At 28.0% G+C, this 20,441-nt stretch overlaps 5 protein-coding genes across 5 annotated transcripts; 2 read left to right on the top strand and 3 right to left on the bottom strand.

Moving 5' to 3' along the window:
* Positions 1-1,706: 1,706 nt before the first annotated feature.
* Phum_PHUM362800 (WD-repeat protein, putative) lies at positions 1,707-4,799 on the top strand (the record flags this gene model as incomplete). The annotated part of the gene is made up of 11 exons (XM_002428051.1): positions 1,707-1,775; positions 2,284-2,690; positions 2,781-2,958; positions 3,035-3,171; positions 3,239-3,424; positions 3,496-3,648; positions 3,764-3,911; positions 3,993-4,161; positions 4,243-4,414; positions 4,492-4,597; positions 4,770-4,799. 11 exons carry the CDS (start codon positions 1,707-1,709, stop codon positions 4,797-4,799), a joined length of 1,755 nt encoding a protein of 584 aa, XP_002428096.1.
* Positions 4,800-5,091: 292 nt separating this feature from the next.
* Phum_PHUM362790 (uncharacterized protein) lies at positions 5,092-8,764 on the top strand (the record flags this gene model as incomplete). Its single annotated transcript, XM_002428050.1, has 3 exons — positions 5,092-5,235; positions 5,509-5,775; positions 5,975-8,764. The coding sequence occupies 3 exons, from the start codon at positions 5,092-5,094 to the stop codon at positions 8,762-8,764; spliced, it is 3,201 nt and encodes a 1,066-aa protein (XP_002428095.1).
* Positions 8,765-10,491: 1,727 nt separating this feature from the next.
* Positions 10,492-10,835, bottom strand: Phum_PHUM362780 (uncharacterized protein; the record flags this gene model as incomplete). The annotated part of the gene is made up of 2 exons (XM_002428049.1): positions 10,492-10,682; positions 10,772-10,835. The coding sequence occupies 2 exons, from the start codon at positions 10,833-10,835 to the stop codon at positions 10,492-10,494; spliced, it is 255 nt and encodes an 84-aa protein (XP_002428094.1).
* A 1,261-nt stretch (positions 10,836-12,096) lies between these two features.
* On the bottom strand, positions 12,097-14,896 carry Phum_PHUM362770 (voltage-activated ion channel, putative; the record flags this gene model as incomplete). Its single annotated transcript, XM_002428048.1, has 9 exons — positions 12,097-12,435; positions 12,522-12,743; positions 12,828-13,006; positions 13,113-13,245; positions 13,385-13,508; positions 13,626-13,832; positions 13,949-14,013; positions 14,525-14,665; positions 14,756-14,896. The coding sequence occupies 9 exons, from the start codon at positions 14,894-14,896 to the stop codon at positions 12,097-12,099; spliced, it is 1,551 nt and encodes a 516-aa protein (XP_002428093.1).
* A 104-nt stretch (positions 14,897-15,000) lies between these two features.
* On the bottom strand, positions 15,001-20,441 carry Phum_PHUM362760 (voltage and ligand gated potassium channel, putative; the record flags this gene model as incomplete). Its single annotated transcript, XM_002428047.1, has 15 exons — positions 15,001-15,415; positions 15,531-15,682; positions 15,798-15,919; positions 16,002-16,116; positions 16,240-16,382; positions 16,504-16,737; positions 16,824-17,186; positions 17,276-17,456; positions 17,539-17,724; positions 17,809-18,118; positions 18,198-18,484; positions 18,580-18,876; positions 18,956-19,243; positions 19,334-19,571; positions 19,687-20,441. The coding sequence occupies 15 exons, from the start codon at positions 20,439-20,441 to the stop codon at positions 15,001-15,003; spliced, it is 4,086 nt and encodes a 1,361-aa protein (XP_002428092.1).

Here is a 20,441-nt window from a genome sequence, read left to right as displayed (position 1 = left end):
TTTTTCCTATATTTTTATTTGTTTTTAAAAAATTCTAAATTAATTTTTAGTGACTTTGAAAATAAATTAAAAATTGAGGAATCGTTAAAAAATAAATTATTCAATGAGAAAAACGAATTGGAAAAAACCGCCGGGAAATTATATGGAGAAATCGAATGCGAAAAAAAAAATTTGAAGGAATTAAAACGAGATTATGGAAAACTAGAGGATAAAATAAATTATTATAAAAATTTTGATTTGGAAAATATAAATTTGAAAAATTCATTATCGGAATTGAAAATTCTTTTAAACGAATCAGAAACTCGACTCGAAGTAAATTAATCGTTCTATTTATTTAAAAAAAAAAATTTTTTTTTTTTTTACAATTAATTCATAATCACCTGATATAATTATCAAACACACGTGTAACAACAATTTATCGTTATTAAAAATTAATAATATTATTATTATTATTATTATTATTTTTTTTTTTCGTCATTAGGCACACAGAATAATAATAAAAAAATTAGAAACTGAAAAAATTGAAAGTATTGAAAAACACAGCCGAGAAATATCAAATTTAAAATTAAAAATATCTTATTTAGAAGGTCAAAATAATATTAATAATAATAAGGTAGATTTAAAAGAAAAATCGAAATTTTCCGGAAATGATCAAACGGTTAGTTTTTAGTTACGTCATAATTTAAAAAAAAAATAAAAGCTTTAATGTTTTTTTTTTTTTTAATTTTAGGCGAACAAAGAAATGGAAAATTGTAAAAAAAATGAACCGAAAGAAAGGATTAACATTTGTGAATTGTTATCATCATCAAAAATTAATGATAAGGTTTTGTTTTATTAATAATAATAATAATATTTAATTTTATTTATATTACCTGATATTTTATTTATGTTTACCTGATATTATTTTAATAAGTTAGTAATTATTGGTATATGTAATTTTAGGAAAGTATCGAAAATTTAACAGATGGAAGTAAATTTCCCAATTCGACGACTCCCCTTAAAAATAATAAAAAGGTTTTTTTTTTATAACATTTTTCAAACTTAAATTGTTTTTTAGTCAAAAAAAAAAATCGTCAGAAAGTTCGAATAAAATTAAAACTTTTTAATTTTTTTAGTTTTTATCGACTCCCCGTAAAATTTTAACATCAACCCCCCAGCCTAAATTAAGGAGTTTAACACCGATACGAAAAAAAAGGGATCCCTATGAATTCGATAGCGACGGCAGCACGGAAAATTTCGACGTATGATTTATTTTAACGAAAAATCGTTTTAATTATATTAAAATCATTATATAATTAATTAATTAATTATTATAATAATTTTAGCCGGAACGTGTACTAAGAGTTTTTGGGGGTCAAACAAAAAAAGAAAATTGTAAAAAACCCAAGACGAAAAACAATTATTAATTAATTATTAATTAATTATCAATTAATAAGGGAAAAGATTTAATTTAATTTATTAAAAAAAGAATATACTTATTTATTTTATTTTTTTTATATATAAATTTGAATTTATTAATTATGATTCAATAAAATTGAAAGTAAAACACAAAAAAAATTGATTTACGTTTTATTTCCTTATCAATGATAAAAAAAAAATTTCCCTGCAATTTAAAAAAAAAAAAAAAAATTTTTTCTTAGGTTGGTATTAGTAAATTTACCAAATAAACAAACTACCTCTATTTATATTCAGTTAGGTTATCGGTAATGAAACATTCTAGAAACGAAATATTAAAATACAATGTTGGCTCTTACATGAAAAGAAGACATTATTCGGTAAGATTTTTTTTTATTTACTACATTTTTATCTTTTATTATTCGTTTCTAATACCATCTTATTAAAACATAACCTTTAGTTGTAATGAAAATAAACGTTGTAACTGGAATTTTTCATTAAGTAAATTTACTTTTTTTTTTTTTCTTTTTTAATATAAAATTTTTAAGTTAAAACTAATTAAACGTTTAATTATCATCGTAATTTTATTTTAAATATAAAAAATTTTTCTTTCGAATTAAAATGATTGATTTATTGATTTATTCGCGGTATTTATTATTTATCGTCTTTTTTCTTAATTTTTTTTTAAATTTTTAAATTTTCTTCTTGTTGTTATTAATTCAATTTTGTAAATTTTTAATTAAATTATGTATTTCCATATTTGGACTCTTTCCGAGTAAATAATAATGATTTCATAATCATTTTACGATTGTCATTTTAATGTAAGTATCATTTACAGATTTTGCTTTTTATTAATAATTTTAATTTTTTTTTTTCTCTTATATATAGGATAATGAAAATTTTAAAAAGTCTGATTTAGTTTTATTAAAAACTGTATCTCATTTAACATTATCATCGGTTGTCGAGAATGAATCGTCTCATGCGAATTCAATTTTATATAGTTGTATAAATAATGATCCTTCAGTAGCCGAATCACAATTTTTAAAATTAAAAAATTGGATAAACGAATTAACTAATACTACAGTTAAAAATGAATTAAAAGAATTATTATTTCCATTATTATGTCATTTGTATATTGAAATGCTAAGAGGGGGTCACAAAAATGCGGCAGGAACTTTTCTTAAGAAAAATCAATCGATTAGTACGGAAGAAGAGGCGATATTAATGTTAGAAGAATTGGCAAGCATTGAAAGTACAAAAGATATTGAAGAAAAAGATATTGTTCAAAATCTTAGGTAACTAATACTATTATTGTTAACATTTTTCAATTTTAATGTTTTTTTTTTTTTTGGGGTTTCGAATGCTTTAATTAAAAAAATTTTTAGGTCTTCAAAGTATTCATTAACATTATCGTCTACATCGATTGAAATATTAAAACAGTATTTAGTTAGGCATTCGCATATAATATTATTACAAATGATAAATTGTTGGTTTGATTTCGAAGAAAAAAAAACTCAGGATGCGAATGTAATAGAATCGGAGGAAAACGAAGTCATTAATCAGGTTTGTAAATATTTATACAAAATTTATTTTGTAGATAACTTAGATCACAATAAGTCAATTGTTTCTTTTTATTTAGCCTTGCAACGGTTATCCTGAAATTCAACAATCGGATGGAGATTTAGCTAAACTAGAAGAAATAATTAAATTAGTCAATGAAGTACCATCGACTAGTGGTCCTTTACTTTTATATTCCGTTTATAACCCTGACAACAGGTAAGTTTTAAATCGGTTAATAACTGTTTTCCCAACTGCGAGTACTTTCTAAACATTTTGATTTTAGTATAACATGTGGGCAGATATCCGAGGATACTCTGTATTTAGCAGCTGGTTTAAGTACATCGGAATTACAGTTGTGGAGTTTAACGGAAAATAAACGGTTAAGTAAAAAACCTTGCTCAAGTTCCAAAATAAGATTGGCTGTCGATATTGATGATTCAACTGTTGAGACTGAAAGTAAAAATATAAGGTAAGAGGAAAATTAAATTTATAAATTTTGAAGAAAATTTGTTTTCCAAATTAAAAAATTTATCGTTTTAGCGAACCAGTAAGTAGCATCACACTTAGAAGTCATTCGGGTCGAGTTCAAGATTTAGCTTTCATACCTAATAATGATTTATTACTATCTGTTTCAATGGATAAAACAATGCGTGCCTGGGACCTGAAATCTTATTCTTGTCGAGCGGTGTACAGGTTAATTCATTATCATTCATTAAAAAGCCTTTTATCTAATTTTATTAGAATGTTGGAAACAGAAAATAAAAAAAAATAAGATTGTAAGATGATAATAATTTTATTTTTATTTCAGGGGACACAATTATCCCATATGGGCAATCGATGTAAGTCCTTTGGGAGTATACGTAGCCACAGGATCTCATGATAAAACTGCTCGACTATGGTCACTTGAAAGAAATTATCCTCTTAGAATTTTTGCTGGTCACGTACAAGATGTAGATGTGAGTTTATTTAAAAAATTTTTTTTTTTTTTGATTTTTTTTATTCGACTTGTGAAATATCATTTAATAAATTTTTGTTAGTGTTTGAGATTTCATCCTAACGGTAGTTATTTAGCAACCGGATCATCCGATAAGTCTGTTAGATTGTGGTCTACTTCTTCTGGAGAATTAATGAGAGTATTACCTGGACACAGAGGAGGGATTTATGCTCTTTCTTTTAGTCCGAATGGAAAATTATTAGCGTCTGCTGGTATGTAAAAAATAATGCTTAAAAAAAAATTTTAATCCTCTATTGAAGACACTAGTCAGTCATTTAATTCATTTTCATTAGGTGAGGATAGAAGGATAAAAATTTGGGATATAGCAAGCAGTAATGTAATAACAGAATTAAAAGGACATTCTGGTACAATTACAAGCCTAGATTGGAGTCCGAACGGTGATTTTTTAGCATCTTGTAGTTTCGATAATACATGCAGAATTTGGAATGTCAAAAATTGTTCAAGGTCATTCAAATATCTCATTATATATTTTAAAATTTTTAAAAAATTTATCTAATGCATGAAATGCTTTTTTTTTATAGCAGTGATGAACACAGTGCACTACAACCAGAAATACATAATTTAACGTGTAATTCTTTGTTTTCCGTTAAATATTCAAAACGAAATACTCCTATTTGTGTAGCCGGAGTACAAGAACGACTTTAATTTATTTATTTTAATTAAATTTTTTTTTATATAAAAAATAACACGTTATTATCATTATTATTTTTTTCTATTAAAAATTTTCCTGTGATTTTAAAAAAAAATGTATTTTTCTTCTGAAATTATAAACGCTTAATACAAATTTATTTTTAATCAGGTATACTTGATCGTTGAAAAAAATTGTTAATGAAAGTGTTTTTATTTAAAAAAATAAAAAATTAATAAATATAAATTTTAAATTTTATTTGAAAAAGAAACTGATATATCCATCTTATTTGAAATAAGCGGGTTAGACGTGGCACTAGAGAAAAAGTGCATAGCAGCAGCAAGCTGATAGTTTGATGCTTGCAAGGTATCAAGAGGCTGAAATGTCTCCTATTAATGAGTAATGGATTTACTAATCAAATTAAGTTTTTATTATAAACTATTTATTTAGTTTTAAGTAGTAAAAAATAATAATTATCGTATTGTGTTTAAAAATGAGTGTAGAAAATGAAATAATTTTCAAATGGACAAATTTGTGTCGGTTGTGTTTATCTTCGGAATCGCATATCGATTTGTTTTCTTCGGAAGTACTTTCTCAGGATTGTTTGTCAAAAATACGAAGTTGTTTAAATTTGCTCGTAAGTAGACAAATAATTCGAAATGAGATTTATCATTTTAATATTTACGATTCTAATATATTTTATTTGGATTACTTTAACTATGCACTTTAAACAGCATACAAATAAGAAATAATAAAATTGTTATTTACTTTAATTTCACTGAATTTAAAATTTAAAAAAAAATCTAATTAATAATAAAATTTTCATGTGGAATTATTTATTTTTAAATGAACTGTCGTTCATTATAAGTATTTTTCGATTTCAAACTTCAAATTTTTTAATTTATTATAGATTTATCCTGGGGATCCTATGCCATCAAAAATATGTTCCAAATGTCATACCAAATTAGATGAATGGTACCAATTTAGAAAGGAATGCATACAAAGTGAAGTAAATGTCAAAAAAAGATTGCAACCTTATCAGGACATCAAATTTGTTAAAGAATATTTTGAGAGATGTGCCAAATTTGAATCATCTGAAATAGTTTCTTCTAGTTCCAAGCCAAATCCTCCTTCAGTCCAAAATTCAGATGAAGTCAATTCTTCTATTTCTGTACAGGTAAAAAATCAATAGTAATTTATTAAATTATATAAAATTTAATTTTACTTAAAAGTTGTTTTTTTCGACTGTAATTTATTATGGACTTATAATAACTTAAGAAATGTTTCTTTGATTATTTATTTTTTTTTTTGTAAAATGACTATTATTAATAATTACATTGAAAAAAAGTAATGAAAATTTATTTAATTTCTTTAAGGAATATTCAGAAGAAACCTCTACTCAAAATAATTTGAAAAAAGAATTTTCTGCAGTATCTCAAGAAAATAAAAATACTGGAAAAAGCACTTCAGGTCTGTGTTCTTCGAGTACATTTTCGGGTAAAAAACCAAAAACATCATCAGGAGAACCTGTTGGTAATGTTATTGTCAAGCAAGAGCATTTAACTGAATCTAATAACAAAAAAAATAACACAGAGTGGATGGAAATTGACAATGGGTTAATAGGAACAATCGCTTCCGTAACTGGAGGAGCTTCCGCTTTTTGGGAATCTCAATATCTCAATAAACAAAATGAAAATCTCAATGAATATTACAACAATGAAGAGAGTTATTCGAAAGAAGAGAAAAACAAACCAAATCAATATTTGCAATCTGTCGATGATAAAACTTGCCCCAATTGTGAGTCTGTTTTTGAAACGGAAGAAGAATTTGAATTGCATACATGTTGTATGATTGGAAGTAGTACCAACTTAGAAGAAGAAGAAGACGAAGATGAAAATGGACATTTTGAAGATTCCATATCGTTAGGAAGTGAATATGATGAAAACGAATCATATTTTTTAGAAGATCAACAACTACCTTCAGAAGAAATTTCTGCCGTACGACCAATTAAAATAACTCCGTGGAAATGTATTTCTTGTCATTTGTATTTTCAATCCAGTTTAGAATTACGAAGACATTATTCCTCGATATCTTGTTTAGGAAAGAAAACAAGAGCTCTTGACTGTGAGTTTTGTTACAGACAATTTTTATCTTTTAATGATTTGCTAGAGCATCAAGTCAACCATATTATTATTAAGTTAGATTTAACAGAAGATGATCTCATATGCTGTAGTCAGTGTTCTTTACAATTTCCCAATGAAAGAAGGTTTAAAAATCATCTTTTAGTGCACACGTTAAAACGGAAGACCCCCATCAAGTACACATGCTCCAGCTGCAGTCAAGTATTTTTTCAAAAAGATTCGTACGAGAAACACCTACTGACCCACGTTAAAATGAAAAGTGAAAAAGAATCTGTGCCGGAGAAGTCTAAGGAAGTGGCAGCAGTTACTTACAAGCCGGAAGCACCCGAGAATCCTAGTCAGACCCGGTCGGTTAATGCCCCATCCGAGGAAGAACCAAAAAAGCCACAAAGAGCCATTCGTTGTTTTCGTTGCGGTCAAATGTTCGGGAGTGTTAAGCAGTTGGAACATCACGAAGCGATCAAGCACAAAAATCCTACTCCTTACATATGTCGAAAATGTTGTCTAAGATTTTCCGCAAGGTCGCAACTCCTCATGCATTTAAGAGTGCACATGTCTAAGAGTAATTCAAAGGCATCTTCGAATGCAGAGACTGTAGAGAGTGCTACTTCTTGTACAATATGCTCCGCCAAATTCCTATTGGAATCTGATTTAGAATCTCACATGAAAACTCATAAATCGAATACTTCGGACCCTCCGTCACCCTCCGGTCCTCAGTCGACACCTGAGGAAAACGATAATATTGACATGTTTGCCAGGTATAAATGTTCTTTGTGCTCGAGGCTTTACGTGCGCGCATCTAGTTGCATAAGACACGGACAACAATCTCACAAGGGTCAAAAAGTAATTCCGCTTAAACTTAAAAGATCTGTATTTTTAGGCCGTCGAACCTCTCTTCCCGCAGGCGGTAAAGTCAAACATCAATGTATAAAGTGCCCAAAGTATTTTTTCTCATTTAACGCATATAGTATTCACGCTTATAGAAATCACGGTATCAAAATGCAAGATTCCATGGACGATCCGGGTAGTTTGGAAACGGAAGACACTCCGGATTCGCCGAAGCTCGACGAAATCGAAAGCAAATGTCCATTTTGTTCCAAAGATATAAAACCATCTTACATAAGTTTGCACATAAAGAAATTTCACCGAGGCGAAGTACTCGATCCATCTATGATAGGAAAAGACATTCCGAACGATTCTTGCATATGTCGCTATTGTTTGAAGACTTGTTCGACGCCACACAATCGAAAATTACACGAATCCATACATTATCCGGTCAAGGCCCAGAAAAACCAATGTGAAACATGCGGTCAAAAACTTTCCGATAGGACTCTTTACGAGGATCACGTTCGTACGTGTAAATCCATACGATGTGGAAAGTGTCACAAAATATTTTTCAAATTTGTCAACTTGACCCAGCATTCCTGTGCTGGTAATAAAAGCGACGAAGCTCACAAGTGCACGGTGTGCCTGAGCGCTTTCACTAGTCTCGATCTACTTCAGATTCACATAAAAAATTTTCACGGGAAAAAACCGGAATTGAATGTTCCGCAACCTGGAACGAGTAAAAATTCCGCCAAACGAATGGAACGTGAAATATGGCGAGAAGAATCGAACAAAATCGTTTGCATGGTGGGTGAAAAATTCTACTGTACATTTTGCGACTGCGAATTTTCCACAATACAAGAATCAAACGAACACCGAGCCGTTCATCCGAGGGGCAATTGGTACGCCGTTCAAATAAGCGATTCGTTATTCCAATGCACGATATGCGATAAATTTTTCGAAACGAGAAAAAGTTCCTTATTGCACATAAATTACCACAAGAAAAGTTTGATGCCGGAAACGCCTAAATCGAATTATCCGGTCACGTTCGAACCGGAAGTTGAAATATTCACGGACGTTAAAACCGCGGCGGAAACTCCGAAAATTAGAAAATTCAATTGTCGATATTGCAGCGCAGCTTTTAGAGACGAGGAAAGCCTTCAAGAACATTTGTTTCACACGCACGTAAATCAAACTTAATCATCATTATCATTATCATTATCATTATCATTACGTTTTACTTTCAATCACCATTTTTTAAATATTTAACCGGTTCGTAAATTTCATTTTCGTGACCCAAACCGATGCCGCAAACAAACACCACAACAATCAATTCTTGTAAGTCGCCTCCTGAATCGGAGGGCACATGGGTGCCAACATCTGCGAAGTTGTCTGGATGAGGAGGAGTAAAAAAATTCGTCGAACTATGACCTGATCGACAGAAGAACAAGAATTGTTTTTTTTTTTTTGTCCCGTGGTGTTCCCAAGAGGATAATCACCCACCCCATCCAAAATTGTTGGTGTCACTTGGGTGATGGAACGAGAACCGGTGCTTTCGTCACGGCACGGCTATTTATTATTATTATTATTATTATTGTTTAAAATCGACAAAGTTTCCGTTGGTAACTTAATTACGAATTAATTAATTAGTTTTTAAAATAAAATCCAAAAATTCTTCGATATTGACACTATGTATTATATAAATATATATAAATTTAATTATTTAAATTATAATTAAAGAAAACATTGTGAAAGATATTTGTTGTAGATTGTCGGCCATTTTTTTTTTTACACCCCCGCCCAAATACCCAAATGCTTTTCGTTCCGAAACAATTAAATATTAATGATATTGATTTTTTTTTAATTGGAAAAAATTATGTCGTTTTTTAACGTTTTCTCCATGATTAACCTAATTTGTGCTCGATATTTAAATTAAAAACTAGTCTTTTAAACAAAAAAAAAAATGTTTTCATTTATGGCAATTGTCAACCATTTTGAATTTTTACCGTTAAAATTTTATTCGTTTTATAACAAATCAATCGTCGTTTTAAATGTTATAACATGATTAATTTTTTTATTTTTCAAACATAATAATCTAATTATTAAACATATTATTATTATTATTATTATTATTATACATATTTTGTAAAGGATAAGAAAAAGATAAATAAGATAAACCAAAGGAAAACGATTCGATATTATTATTATTATTATTTATTTATATTTGTATACGGAATTATTTTAAAAAAAAAAAAATTGTAAATTCAAAATGAATTATTATTATTATTATTATTATTAATTTTCTTATCAATAATAATAATAATAAATTAAAAAGTGATCAATGGAAAAATAAATAGAGTATTTTAAATGAAATAATTCGTGTTTGTTATTATTATTTAATTTTTTTTATTTTAAATTTATTATTATTATTATTATTTATTACGTGATTATTTTATTATTATTATTATTTAATATAAAAAAATTTAAATGCTTTTTATTCGATTATTAAATTTTACATAAATTTGATTTTTGAGGAGATGAAAACCGTTAAAATTTAACGGTTTTTTTTTTTTTTTTAAAGAGGTTTAAATAAAAAACAAAATGTCGGAGAAATTTAATAACATAATTAATTGATAATAATTTATTTAAATTTAAATAATACATAAAATAATTTTATATATGATTATAATCACAAAGACAACCATCAATCATCATCATCATCATCATCATCATTTAATATTGCAATTTTATTTAAATAATTAAAAATAAATATTAATAAATATTATTATTGTCAATATTTTATTTGTTATACATACATAATTATTATTATTATTATATGTATATATGACAGATTTAATGGTATTCTTAAATATGAATAAGATTTAATAAGACTACATAATAATAATAATAATAATAATGATGATTTTTTATTTTTTTCCTTTTTTTTTCTTACTAGCAGCATCAGGCCATGGAAATCCTCTATATTTTAATACATCTTGTACATTATGACAAATATAATAAGCATTTTCCATACATGTATCAGTAAATATATCAACATTTATTCTTGATTTGTTAAATTTAACTTTTCCTTCTGATTTTTTTATTTTTGTTTTTTTACCTGACAATAAAAAATTGTAAGAAATTATATTTACTTAAAATCAAGTAAGTAAATTTACAACAATTACACATCAATCATTATTTAATTACCATTTTTTTCCTTCGATCCTGATTTATTATTTGTATTTTTTTTCTTGTTTTTTTTACCACCCATTAAACAAAAAAATTAATTTCTTATTTATTAATAAATCTGTTAAAATGATGTTTAATTTTTTTTTTTTAAAAAAATATAATTATGTTACTAAGTTTCCAATTGTTAAATCGAAGATGTGGTTTCGTGGTTTTAGATGGTGATTTTACATTTACCGTTATTAAAATCATTTAAGGTATAATATTTATTGAAAAAATTAATAAATAAATAATTTATTAAATGAAACCATTAACGGTTTTTTTTTTTTTTTTTTTTTGAAAAATACAATTTAATAATATTATCAAATAAATTTGCCGCCAAATTTTTTCATAAAGGCGCTTTTTCATTAGAAACAAAAAAAAAAAAAAAATTTTCCTGCTGCCACGAATTTTCGAGAGGGAAAAATTTTTAACACCGAATCCACTCATTAAGATGGCGGCCACCGTGGGTAAATTTTACAAAAATGTTTTAAAAAGATATTGTGTAGTTTTAAATCGTCAGCCTAAAATAATAATAAAAAGTTGTGGTGATTCTTTTACAAATTGTAGACATTTGACGTATAATTATCAATATTTTAATTTTATTAAAAATTATAATTCTCTCACATTGATGAGATTGAAATCTACAAAGACAAAAAAAAAATTTAATGATAAATATGAAGATTCAGGTAGTGATAGTGACGATGATGAAAGTGACGATGACGGGGACAATGATGATGATGATGATGATGGGGGAAATGTAAAAACTTACAAAGTTTCATCCTTAAGAATAGATTCAGTTATTAAACGTATACTTAATTTAAAAAGAAGGTGAGTAATTGAATTAAAAATGATAGGTTTATATATTTTCTGTTTGATGAAATTTATTTATTTCAATATAATAAATTATTATTATTACTTTCGCAGAGAAACTGAAGATCTTATTTATCAAAATAAAATTCGAATAAATGGAAAAATGTTGTTAAAAAAAGGAGCAAGCGTAAGAGTTTTTTGATTAAAAAAAAATTTTTGAAATCTTTTTTTTTTTTTTTTAGTGTGAAATATTTAATTATTATTAAAATTATTATTATTTTTCTGTTGTTTAGCTCATGGAAGGAGATGTAATTGATGTAATTAAAAGTACAGATACCGAAACCAAAGATATGAAAAAATTTAAAATATTAGATGTAGATGTAATGGGAGACAATTCGATTTCTATGAAAGTTAAAAAATACAAATCAGAAGATGATAACAGATAATTAAAAATACAAAATTAAATTATACAAACATAAGAAAATAATATATTTTTATTTATCTTTTGGTTTGCTGGTATCTTGAGGTGTATCTTTAACAGTATCTTCAGCTCCACTTTCAGCTGTATCATCAACTGGCTCAACTTTAACATTTTCAGAAGGTAAGGATTGTAATCTTTGATAAATTTCTGTTCTAACATCTGGAAAATATTTAAGTAATTGCTGCCATTCACTTAGTAATAAAAGTAATACTTCCGTTTGACATCTAGCCCTGTAGGAAAAATGATGTTCCGCCTCAATTTGGAGACCCTGTCTTATTCCGAAACTGTCATTTGCATGTAGTGTAAAATGAATTGTTTCAGTTAAATCTGGATGAATGGTGAGCACTGATATCTTTAAATAAATATTACAAAAACTTGATATAAAATTATTATTATCAAATGGAAAAAATGTAATGATTATGATGTGCGATATTTTACCTCCCCCGAATTAATAAAATACATTGTTTGATCGATATCTCCTTGTTGTACGACATAGTTTCCGGTGAAATAAATTGATCTTTTGAGATGAGTGCTTAATTGTGTCAAAAATCTATCTCCCAAATTGTAAAATATGAAACTTTGTGATAAATGATGACCATACATTGCAGTCATGACTTCGCATTGTAAAGAATATGGAGCATTTTTTATAAATTGCGGTATCTGAAATTATAAATATTTTTTATAAACCATATACTATGATTTTATTTCACTTATAATTAATATATATATATATATATATATTACTTCTTTTATAGCTCTGAGATCCCAAAAATATTTCACATAACTTTTAATTTTTTCTATTAGGAACATGCTGGTTTTTTGAAATTTTAACGAATTTTCTAAATTTAATGCCGTTACTTGATATTGCAATAAAGGTGTCATTTTGTTATTAATCACTCCGGCTACGGACCCCGCAAAAACAGCTTAAATAAAATAATAATAATTATTATTATTATTAACAAAAAAAATTAAAATTATACTTTAGTATTATTATTATTAAATATATTTTTGACTTGCCTACTATCAAACGATTTACATTCATAAAAAAAACTGACATTAATAATTCCATAACGGTGTTAGTACGAATATCTCCATATCCGGTAGTTGTTGTTAATGTAATTACGTAATACATTGACATGGCATAAAGGTCTCTAGAGGTTAACTTATGTTAAAAAAAAAAAAAAAAAACCATTCCATTTATTATTATTATTATTATTATTTATTATTTTTTGTTTTTTTTGTTTTTGTTTTTTTTTTTGTTTTTTTTTTTTTTTTCCCCCCAGTTAAATTACATTACATACATTTCTTACACCAAATGTAGATATCACCCAACTGTTTTTGATTTCATAACCGAATGGTTTTGATATGAAATACCATAAAGCGGCAAAAATATGTATAACTAATGCACCGTTCAAAACAACCCACCTTTAAAACATATTATTATTATTATTATTATTATTATTATTATTATATTTTTTTTAATGTATTTTTTTTTTTTTGCATTGGAATTTTTTTTTTTTCAAGTTTAAGCTTAACTCTTACGTTATTTTAAGAATTAAAAAATTTGTCATTAATTGTTTGTCTTTCCAATTGTAGAATTCACGGACGTAATGTAATCTCAGAATTCTGTTCAATCTTAATATTGATAAAACCATCAGCTTCCAATTTCGTGGAGCCGCAATGCAAAAAGTTTCGAAAGGTACATTTGCCAGAAGATCATATACTAATGATTTTTTACTCGACAAATACCTTTAAAAAAAAAAAAAAACAAACAAAAAAATCCGGTAATTATAATATGAATTGTTTTTTTTTTTTTTTTTTCGGGGGGGATAGGGGAGGGGAGAGAGAGAGAGTAAATTAAAAACCTTTTACTTATTCTTTGCGAATTGATGACGTAATTTCCAAATTTATCGTAGTACGACAAATGTAACTTATACCATATTTTAAAGAAAAAAAAAAAATCTAGAGAGTAGAATAAAACGTTGGAAAACCACGAATATTCTTGATAGCATAATAAGAAAATTGTTAGACCGGTGCTGAAATAGGACAATCCACACGTAGCATTTTCTGGGGAGAGAGAGAGAGAGAGAAAATTTTTTTTTTTTTTTTTTCTATTAGATTCCAAATGTATTATTTTTTTTAATAATAATCTAAAATATATAATATAAACTTACCTATTGTTTTACACAACCACGAATCGTGTAAAAAAACTCTATTAAATTCGCTACTTGGATTTTTATACACGGAATTTTTAAAATAGAAAAGATTATTGTTAAGACGACGATTGAAATCACTTTTTAAAACGGCCGGAATAAATCTAGTTTTCTAAAAAAGGGGAGAGAGGGGGGGGAGGGGGGAAAAACAGAAAAAACGTACATGAAATATTATTATTATTATTTTAAAATTGTTTTTTTTTTTTCTTTCTCTCTCATAACACTTACGGTAACTTCAAATGGTAATGTGTCATCTGACGATTCAAAAAAATCATATTTTAATGGATCCATTTCGTCTTGCATTGGCAGAATATAATCTTCCGTTCTTTTTGTTAAAAATTCAATCAATGATGCCGTATTTGGTAAATTCTATCGTATAAGAAAAAGGTTTTTAATCGAACGAAAGAAAAAAAAATTAACTCTCCTCTCCTCCCCTCCCCCGGTGTAATTAACAATTACTTCTAAATATTTAAAAAAAATTTGACTGTTTAATTGTAATATGTCAACGTTTGTGGCTGCCGTAACGGTTATACTACTTAAAGAAAATGATTTTTTCGATATGTTTCCAAAAAGTCCCCCATTTCCGGTACTTCTGATCATGCCTCCTTTAAAATACACATTTACCTAAAAAAAAAAAAAAAAAAAAAAAAAAAAACGAGCGATTGTCATTTATGTAATTTATGAAAAATGTATTTTGACACCCATTAATCGATATTAACTTTTCCACGGTACAACAAATAAATGTCTTCTTGGACGTCGTCTAAATTAACAATGTTTTCCCCTTGTAAAAAATATAATTCTTTCATGTATTTTCCCATGACTTTAATAACGGATTTTTCCATGTTACGAAAACCTGGGATTTTTCTCAAAACTTCTTCGTACATATCGGCAACGATGCTTTCTCTCAATGCGGCATTTAAATACGTCAACGTCATTTCCGGACTTCCTCCTTCCGTTCTCAACCAATTGTATTGATAATGAAAAATCAAACGATCTTGAATATCTCTGTTAACTTTGGCTTGTTTGAGAAAAAAAATCATATCCAAAATCCCTCTTCTATATTGAATAATTTCATTATTCGCAACCATCATGCTACCGGTTATTTGACAAATAATGTACCTGTTTTGTTTTTGAGAAAAAGGATGCCATCAGTCTAAGAAAACTAGATGAATCATAAGAGAAAAATTTTATTTATTTTTTTTTTTATTTTTCCCGAAATGAATTTTAAACTCACCCGTATAAAAATATTCCAACGATTATAACTAAAATAATAATTAGCATGAGTTCTTTACTGTGTGGTACCAAATCGCCAAATCCGGTTGTTGTCAATGTTGTTGTTACCCAATAATAAGACAAAACATAAAATCTAAAGTATTTCTTTCTATTCTTTAAAAAGAGAAAAAGTGAGAAAAAAAAAAATTAGTGGAATAATAATTTAAATTTAAATTTAAATTTAAATTTAATTTTTTTTTTTTTTTTTTTTTTTCAATTCATTCATTACACGTTTTATCCTATTTTGATCTCTTGATCTCGGCTTACAAAAAAGTTCTAAATGTTCAGTAAATTCTCTCATTAAAACTTTTGATAAATCTTCTGATTTGGGTAAAGTGATTTGACATTGGACTAAAAATGTCGTTTTTTTTTTATTTTATTATATTTAATTAAAATAATTTATAAAAAATTAAATTAAATTAAAAAAACTCACGTAAAATAACAAAACCCGTTATAACGTTCGTTATAATTAATGATAGGGGAAGAAATTTTAATATTTTAATTGCTGATAAAGGTCTCAAAGCATCCCTTTCCAAATATTTACAACCCTTTATTTAAAAAAAAAAAAAAATTTTAATTTTAATTTTTTTTGGTTTTTTGTTGCAGAGAAGGGAAGAAGAGCGGGGAGACGAGGGAGAGAGAGAGAGAGAGAGAAAGGAAAAATTTTTTACCTGAAGGAATTTATAAAATTGTAAAACCATTATAAAACCCAAACCTTTACTTAAAGCCAATGGAGAATTATTTGCGATGGGATATAAACTTTGAGTTAGCCAGTACAATGGAAAAGAGGTAAGGAAATCCAACAGGAAGCTACCTATATTTATTTATATATAAAAAAAAAAAACAAAATCAATATGGTAGAAAGATGGATGGATGGATGGATGGATAGATAGATAAAAAAAAAAAAAAAAAGTATAATTTTTTTTTCAATTTACCTTTTAAATAATGAAGGGAAGTTTTTGCCGGGTGATACATGAGTAAACCGTTTGTATCGTAGTAAGCCACGTGAAACATTATATAAATATCTAACCAGGATAAAAAAACGATCATATAAATGGTTACTTCTAAACGAAGACTGTGTACGGGTAAACAGAAATATAAGGGAGCTATCGAACACAAAATGAATATGGAAACTATTCGTATGCATGTCCAAATTTTTAAATACCGACCTAAAAAGAGAAAGATGTAACACATGTATAGAGAGAGTGAGAGAGAGAGAGAGAGAGAGAGAAAAGGAACAAATTGAAATACTTACTTTGTGGACTTATGACAATGGGTAATAGTAAAAATTGAAAAAATCGAAATTTTCCCCATTTTTTAAACGGTTCCCAATAGCTCGTGGGCGTGGGTTGATTTTTACAATAGCGATGCATGTTTATGCATTCTTTGAACATAATAAAAGTGTTACGTTCGTTTCCTTTTGAATATTTCAATAACAAATTAAAACCTAAATTTTGACGATCGTCCGTATCCGTGTTCCTGAGAAGTTGTTCCATTTCGGCTTCTATTTCCGCTTTAACCGTCGAATACCTCGTCATACCTCTTAAAAATGCCGCGTAATCTAAACTTATTATTTTCGAATGGGTGAGAGTCATTACGTTTATATTTAATTTTGAACCTGTTCAACAATAATAATAATAATATTTAAATCGTGTTAATTTTTTTTTTTTTTTTGATTATTTCCTTAAAAAAAAAAAAAAAACATACTCAAAAGCATTTCGACGTATCCGAAACCCGTTTGGGGACCGATAACGATTTTCGATCCCGTGGGTGACGTGACTTCGCAGTATCCATTTTCTAATATGTATAATTCGGATGCTAAACTACCGATGTAAGTGACAACTTCGTGGGGTGGTAAAATTCTCATTTTGCATGATTTTGCTAAAAACTAAATTTATTATTAGGAATAAAGGTTATGGCGGAAATGAATTTTTTTATGGAAAATGGCGAGAAAAAAATAAAAAACGTACTCGTAAAAAGTTTACGTTGGCCGCATGAAATATAGGAACGCTTAAAAATTTTTTTAATAATTGCGTTAGTATGATTTCTCTTTGTTGCGTCGGCATTTTTTCTAAATATTCTTGTTGGATTATTGAGTACCCGTGATCGTATACCCACTGAGTTCTAAAATAATTTTTAACTCTATTTTGAAGTTCCTTAAAAACGAATAATAAATATTTTAGTGGCCATTTTGCGAGGGGGGGGAAAAAAAAAAAAATGGAAATTTTTCCAATATCAACCTCGGATATTTCGTGATCTATCATAAAACGCGTGACTTGCAATACTTGTTTTTCAAATCTTCTCCTACTCCTTTGACTGAATTTGATGGTGACGGCAGCTTCAGCCGAACAGAAAATGATTAATGCGGTACCCGAAAATATACATAGCAAAACAACCAATATGTCGCTTATTGTTTTAGGTGTTATGTCACCGAAACCCAATCCGGTCAAAATAACGCTTCCCCAATAAAATGAGACAACGTGAGGCCATGCCGTTTTCGGCGACGCAAATCTTTTTTCAACTTCTTCGGCTTCCACTCGTGCAAACCACCTGGGAATTAACGCGAATCGATTAATTATTATTGTTATTATTATTATTATTAAAAAAATTTTTTTTTCTAGGGATTAACCTTTGCGGATCGCATATACGCTTTGGACATCCTTCCAAGTGAAGAATTGAAGCCGCCCAAGTGAGCATTGATACGTAGTAAAAAAAATATTTGAAGATTCTCAAAATGTATATATTTATTGTGAAATTGTTTTCGAGGTCTTGAAAATATTTAACGACTTGCCAAAATTTAAGCGTTCGATTTAATAAGAGTAAAAAAAGTGCATATTCTTCGTTGTCTTCCGATGCGAAATTCGAATAAGCTGTTAAATCAAATGTCGCAATAACATCTAAATAAAAACCGGCAGTCTGGGGAAAAAGAAAAGAATCATTTAAGTAAAATACAAACGGCGGCGGCAGCAGCAGCAGCAGCAACAACAGCAAAACATAGTTTATGAGCCAACCCTTAATTTTTGTGCCACAATGTATTTAATTGATGTTTCAAAAGTAAAATTATCCGGTCTTTGAACCGCCGTCACACATTGAATGAATAAATCGGCAACAAAAACAAGATACATAAAAAATGCTACCGACCCCCTGAATACTGATTTTCTTTGATTGAAACTCGCCCAAAAGGGATACACGTTGAAAATTATGGATACGGAAACGACTATGAAAAATCTCCAATATTTCAATACGGGAGTGTTGGGTCTCAATATGTAGGGTTTACTTTTCGATACGCTCAGAGGTAATAATTTTATCTGATTCGAAATAAAACGAATGAAAACATCATCATCATCATTATTATTTATATATATATATATATATATAGATACTCACTCGGGTTATATTTTCACAAACGACGTACAAATTGAGAACGTTTGTTTTGAATGAACTTATCATAGTGTTATCATCATTTTTTTCATTGTTATTAATTTTGTTTTGTAAATTTTTCAATACTTTTCTTCTCACCGTCATTTGAACATCCGGATCTAAATTGCTGTTGACGAATTTATTTTGATCGTTTTTAGCAATAAAATTAATCCTGTGTAATATTTCCGATCTCATGGACCTGTAGATTTCCGGATGTATCAATGCAATTTTTGAAAATTCTTTTTTAGGTAGTACCTTTAATTAATTATTATTATTATTATTATTAGTATTATATTTGTTTTTTATTTATGTGTGTGTGTGTGTGTGTGTGTAAATGAATTTCACCTGAAGTTCGAGAAATGTCGAAGCACGGATTATATATTTATTTGGAATTGTAAGAAAAAGTGATGCTTCTCCTAATATAGTACCCGCTGTAAATGATAAAAGTGGCGTTTCGTCATTTTCTTCTGAAAGTATTTCCAAAACTCCGGATGCTATACACAACATGGCTTCGCTCATTTCGTAAGGTTCAATAACGATATCACCCGGTAAGAAAGATATATTTGTCATAAGTAAAGACACGCTAAGAAAAGTTTTTAATTTTTATTAAAAAAAAAAAAAAAAAAAGAAAAAAAATGTTTTGGAATAATGTTATAGCAAAACAAACGAAGGAGACTTGGGGGGGGGTGGGTGGGTACCTTCTTAAAAACGATCTCGGTTGCAATGAAAAAATCAACGATCTATTTAAAAATCCAAAATTAATATCGTAGAAAATTTCTCTTCTCAACGACCAAGGTACCAATTCTTTTATATTCGTTGACGTCACTCCTTTTCTATAATCCCAAAAAATTTGTAAATTGTTCGATATTTTATCTATGACTTTTTTTTGTATTTTGTTTCTCTTGAGTATGTACATGGTGTACTCGTATTCGCTCCTGAAATCTTCCCTTTCGGATTCTTTATTTGCTAAAACTATTGTTATTATACCGGGTAATATACCGGTCAACATGATAAAACCCAACAACATTATCATCAATATGGTTATGACTTCATTTTGACTGTTGGGTACTATGTCGCCGAAACCTACGTTAAAACTCGTAGTTATCGAATAATACATGGCGACAATGAATTTATTGACGGATGTCAAGTTCCAATCGACGATGTCCAAATCAAAATGATCTTGTTTCGACACGAATATAACCCATTCGGAAGCGTTTGCGTTTATGCTCACGTAAAGTGAAAATGCAAAACCGAAAAAAACCAAACTCCAATAATACAATTCAACGGATTCGTGATAACCTATGTCGGAAAAACATCTGTACAATCTAAGCAAAGTGAATAATCTGTAAATGAGAAAATCCGTTAGATTCGGATTTTGTTCGAGTATTAGATAAACCAATGAAAATGGAGTTATGGATATGGCATCCAATAACAATTGCCAATTTTTTTTCAT

Source organism: Pediculus humanus, genomic scaffold (genome assembly GCF_000006295.1).
Source record: "Pediculus humanus corporis 1103172107780 genomic scaffold, whole genome shotgun sequence".
NCBI lineage: Eukaryota > Metazoa > Arthropoda > Insecta > Psocodea > Pediculidae > Pediculus > Pediculus humanus.
The sequence above is the reverse complement of the archived record's forward strand: the minus strand, read 5'-3'. Positions and strand labels throughout refer to the sequence as shown.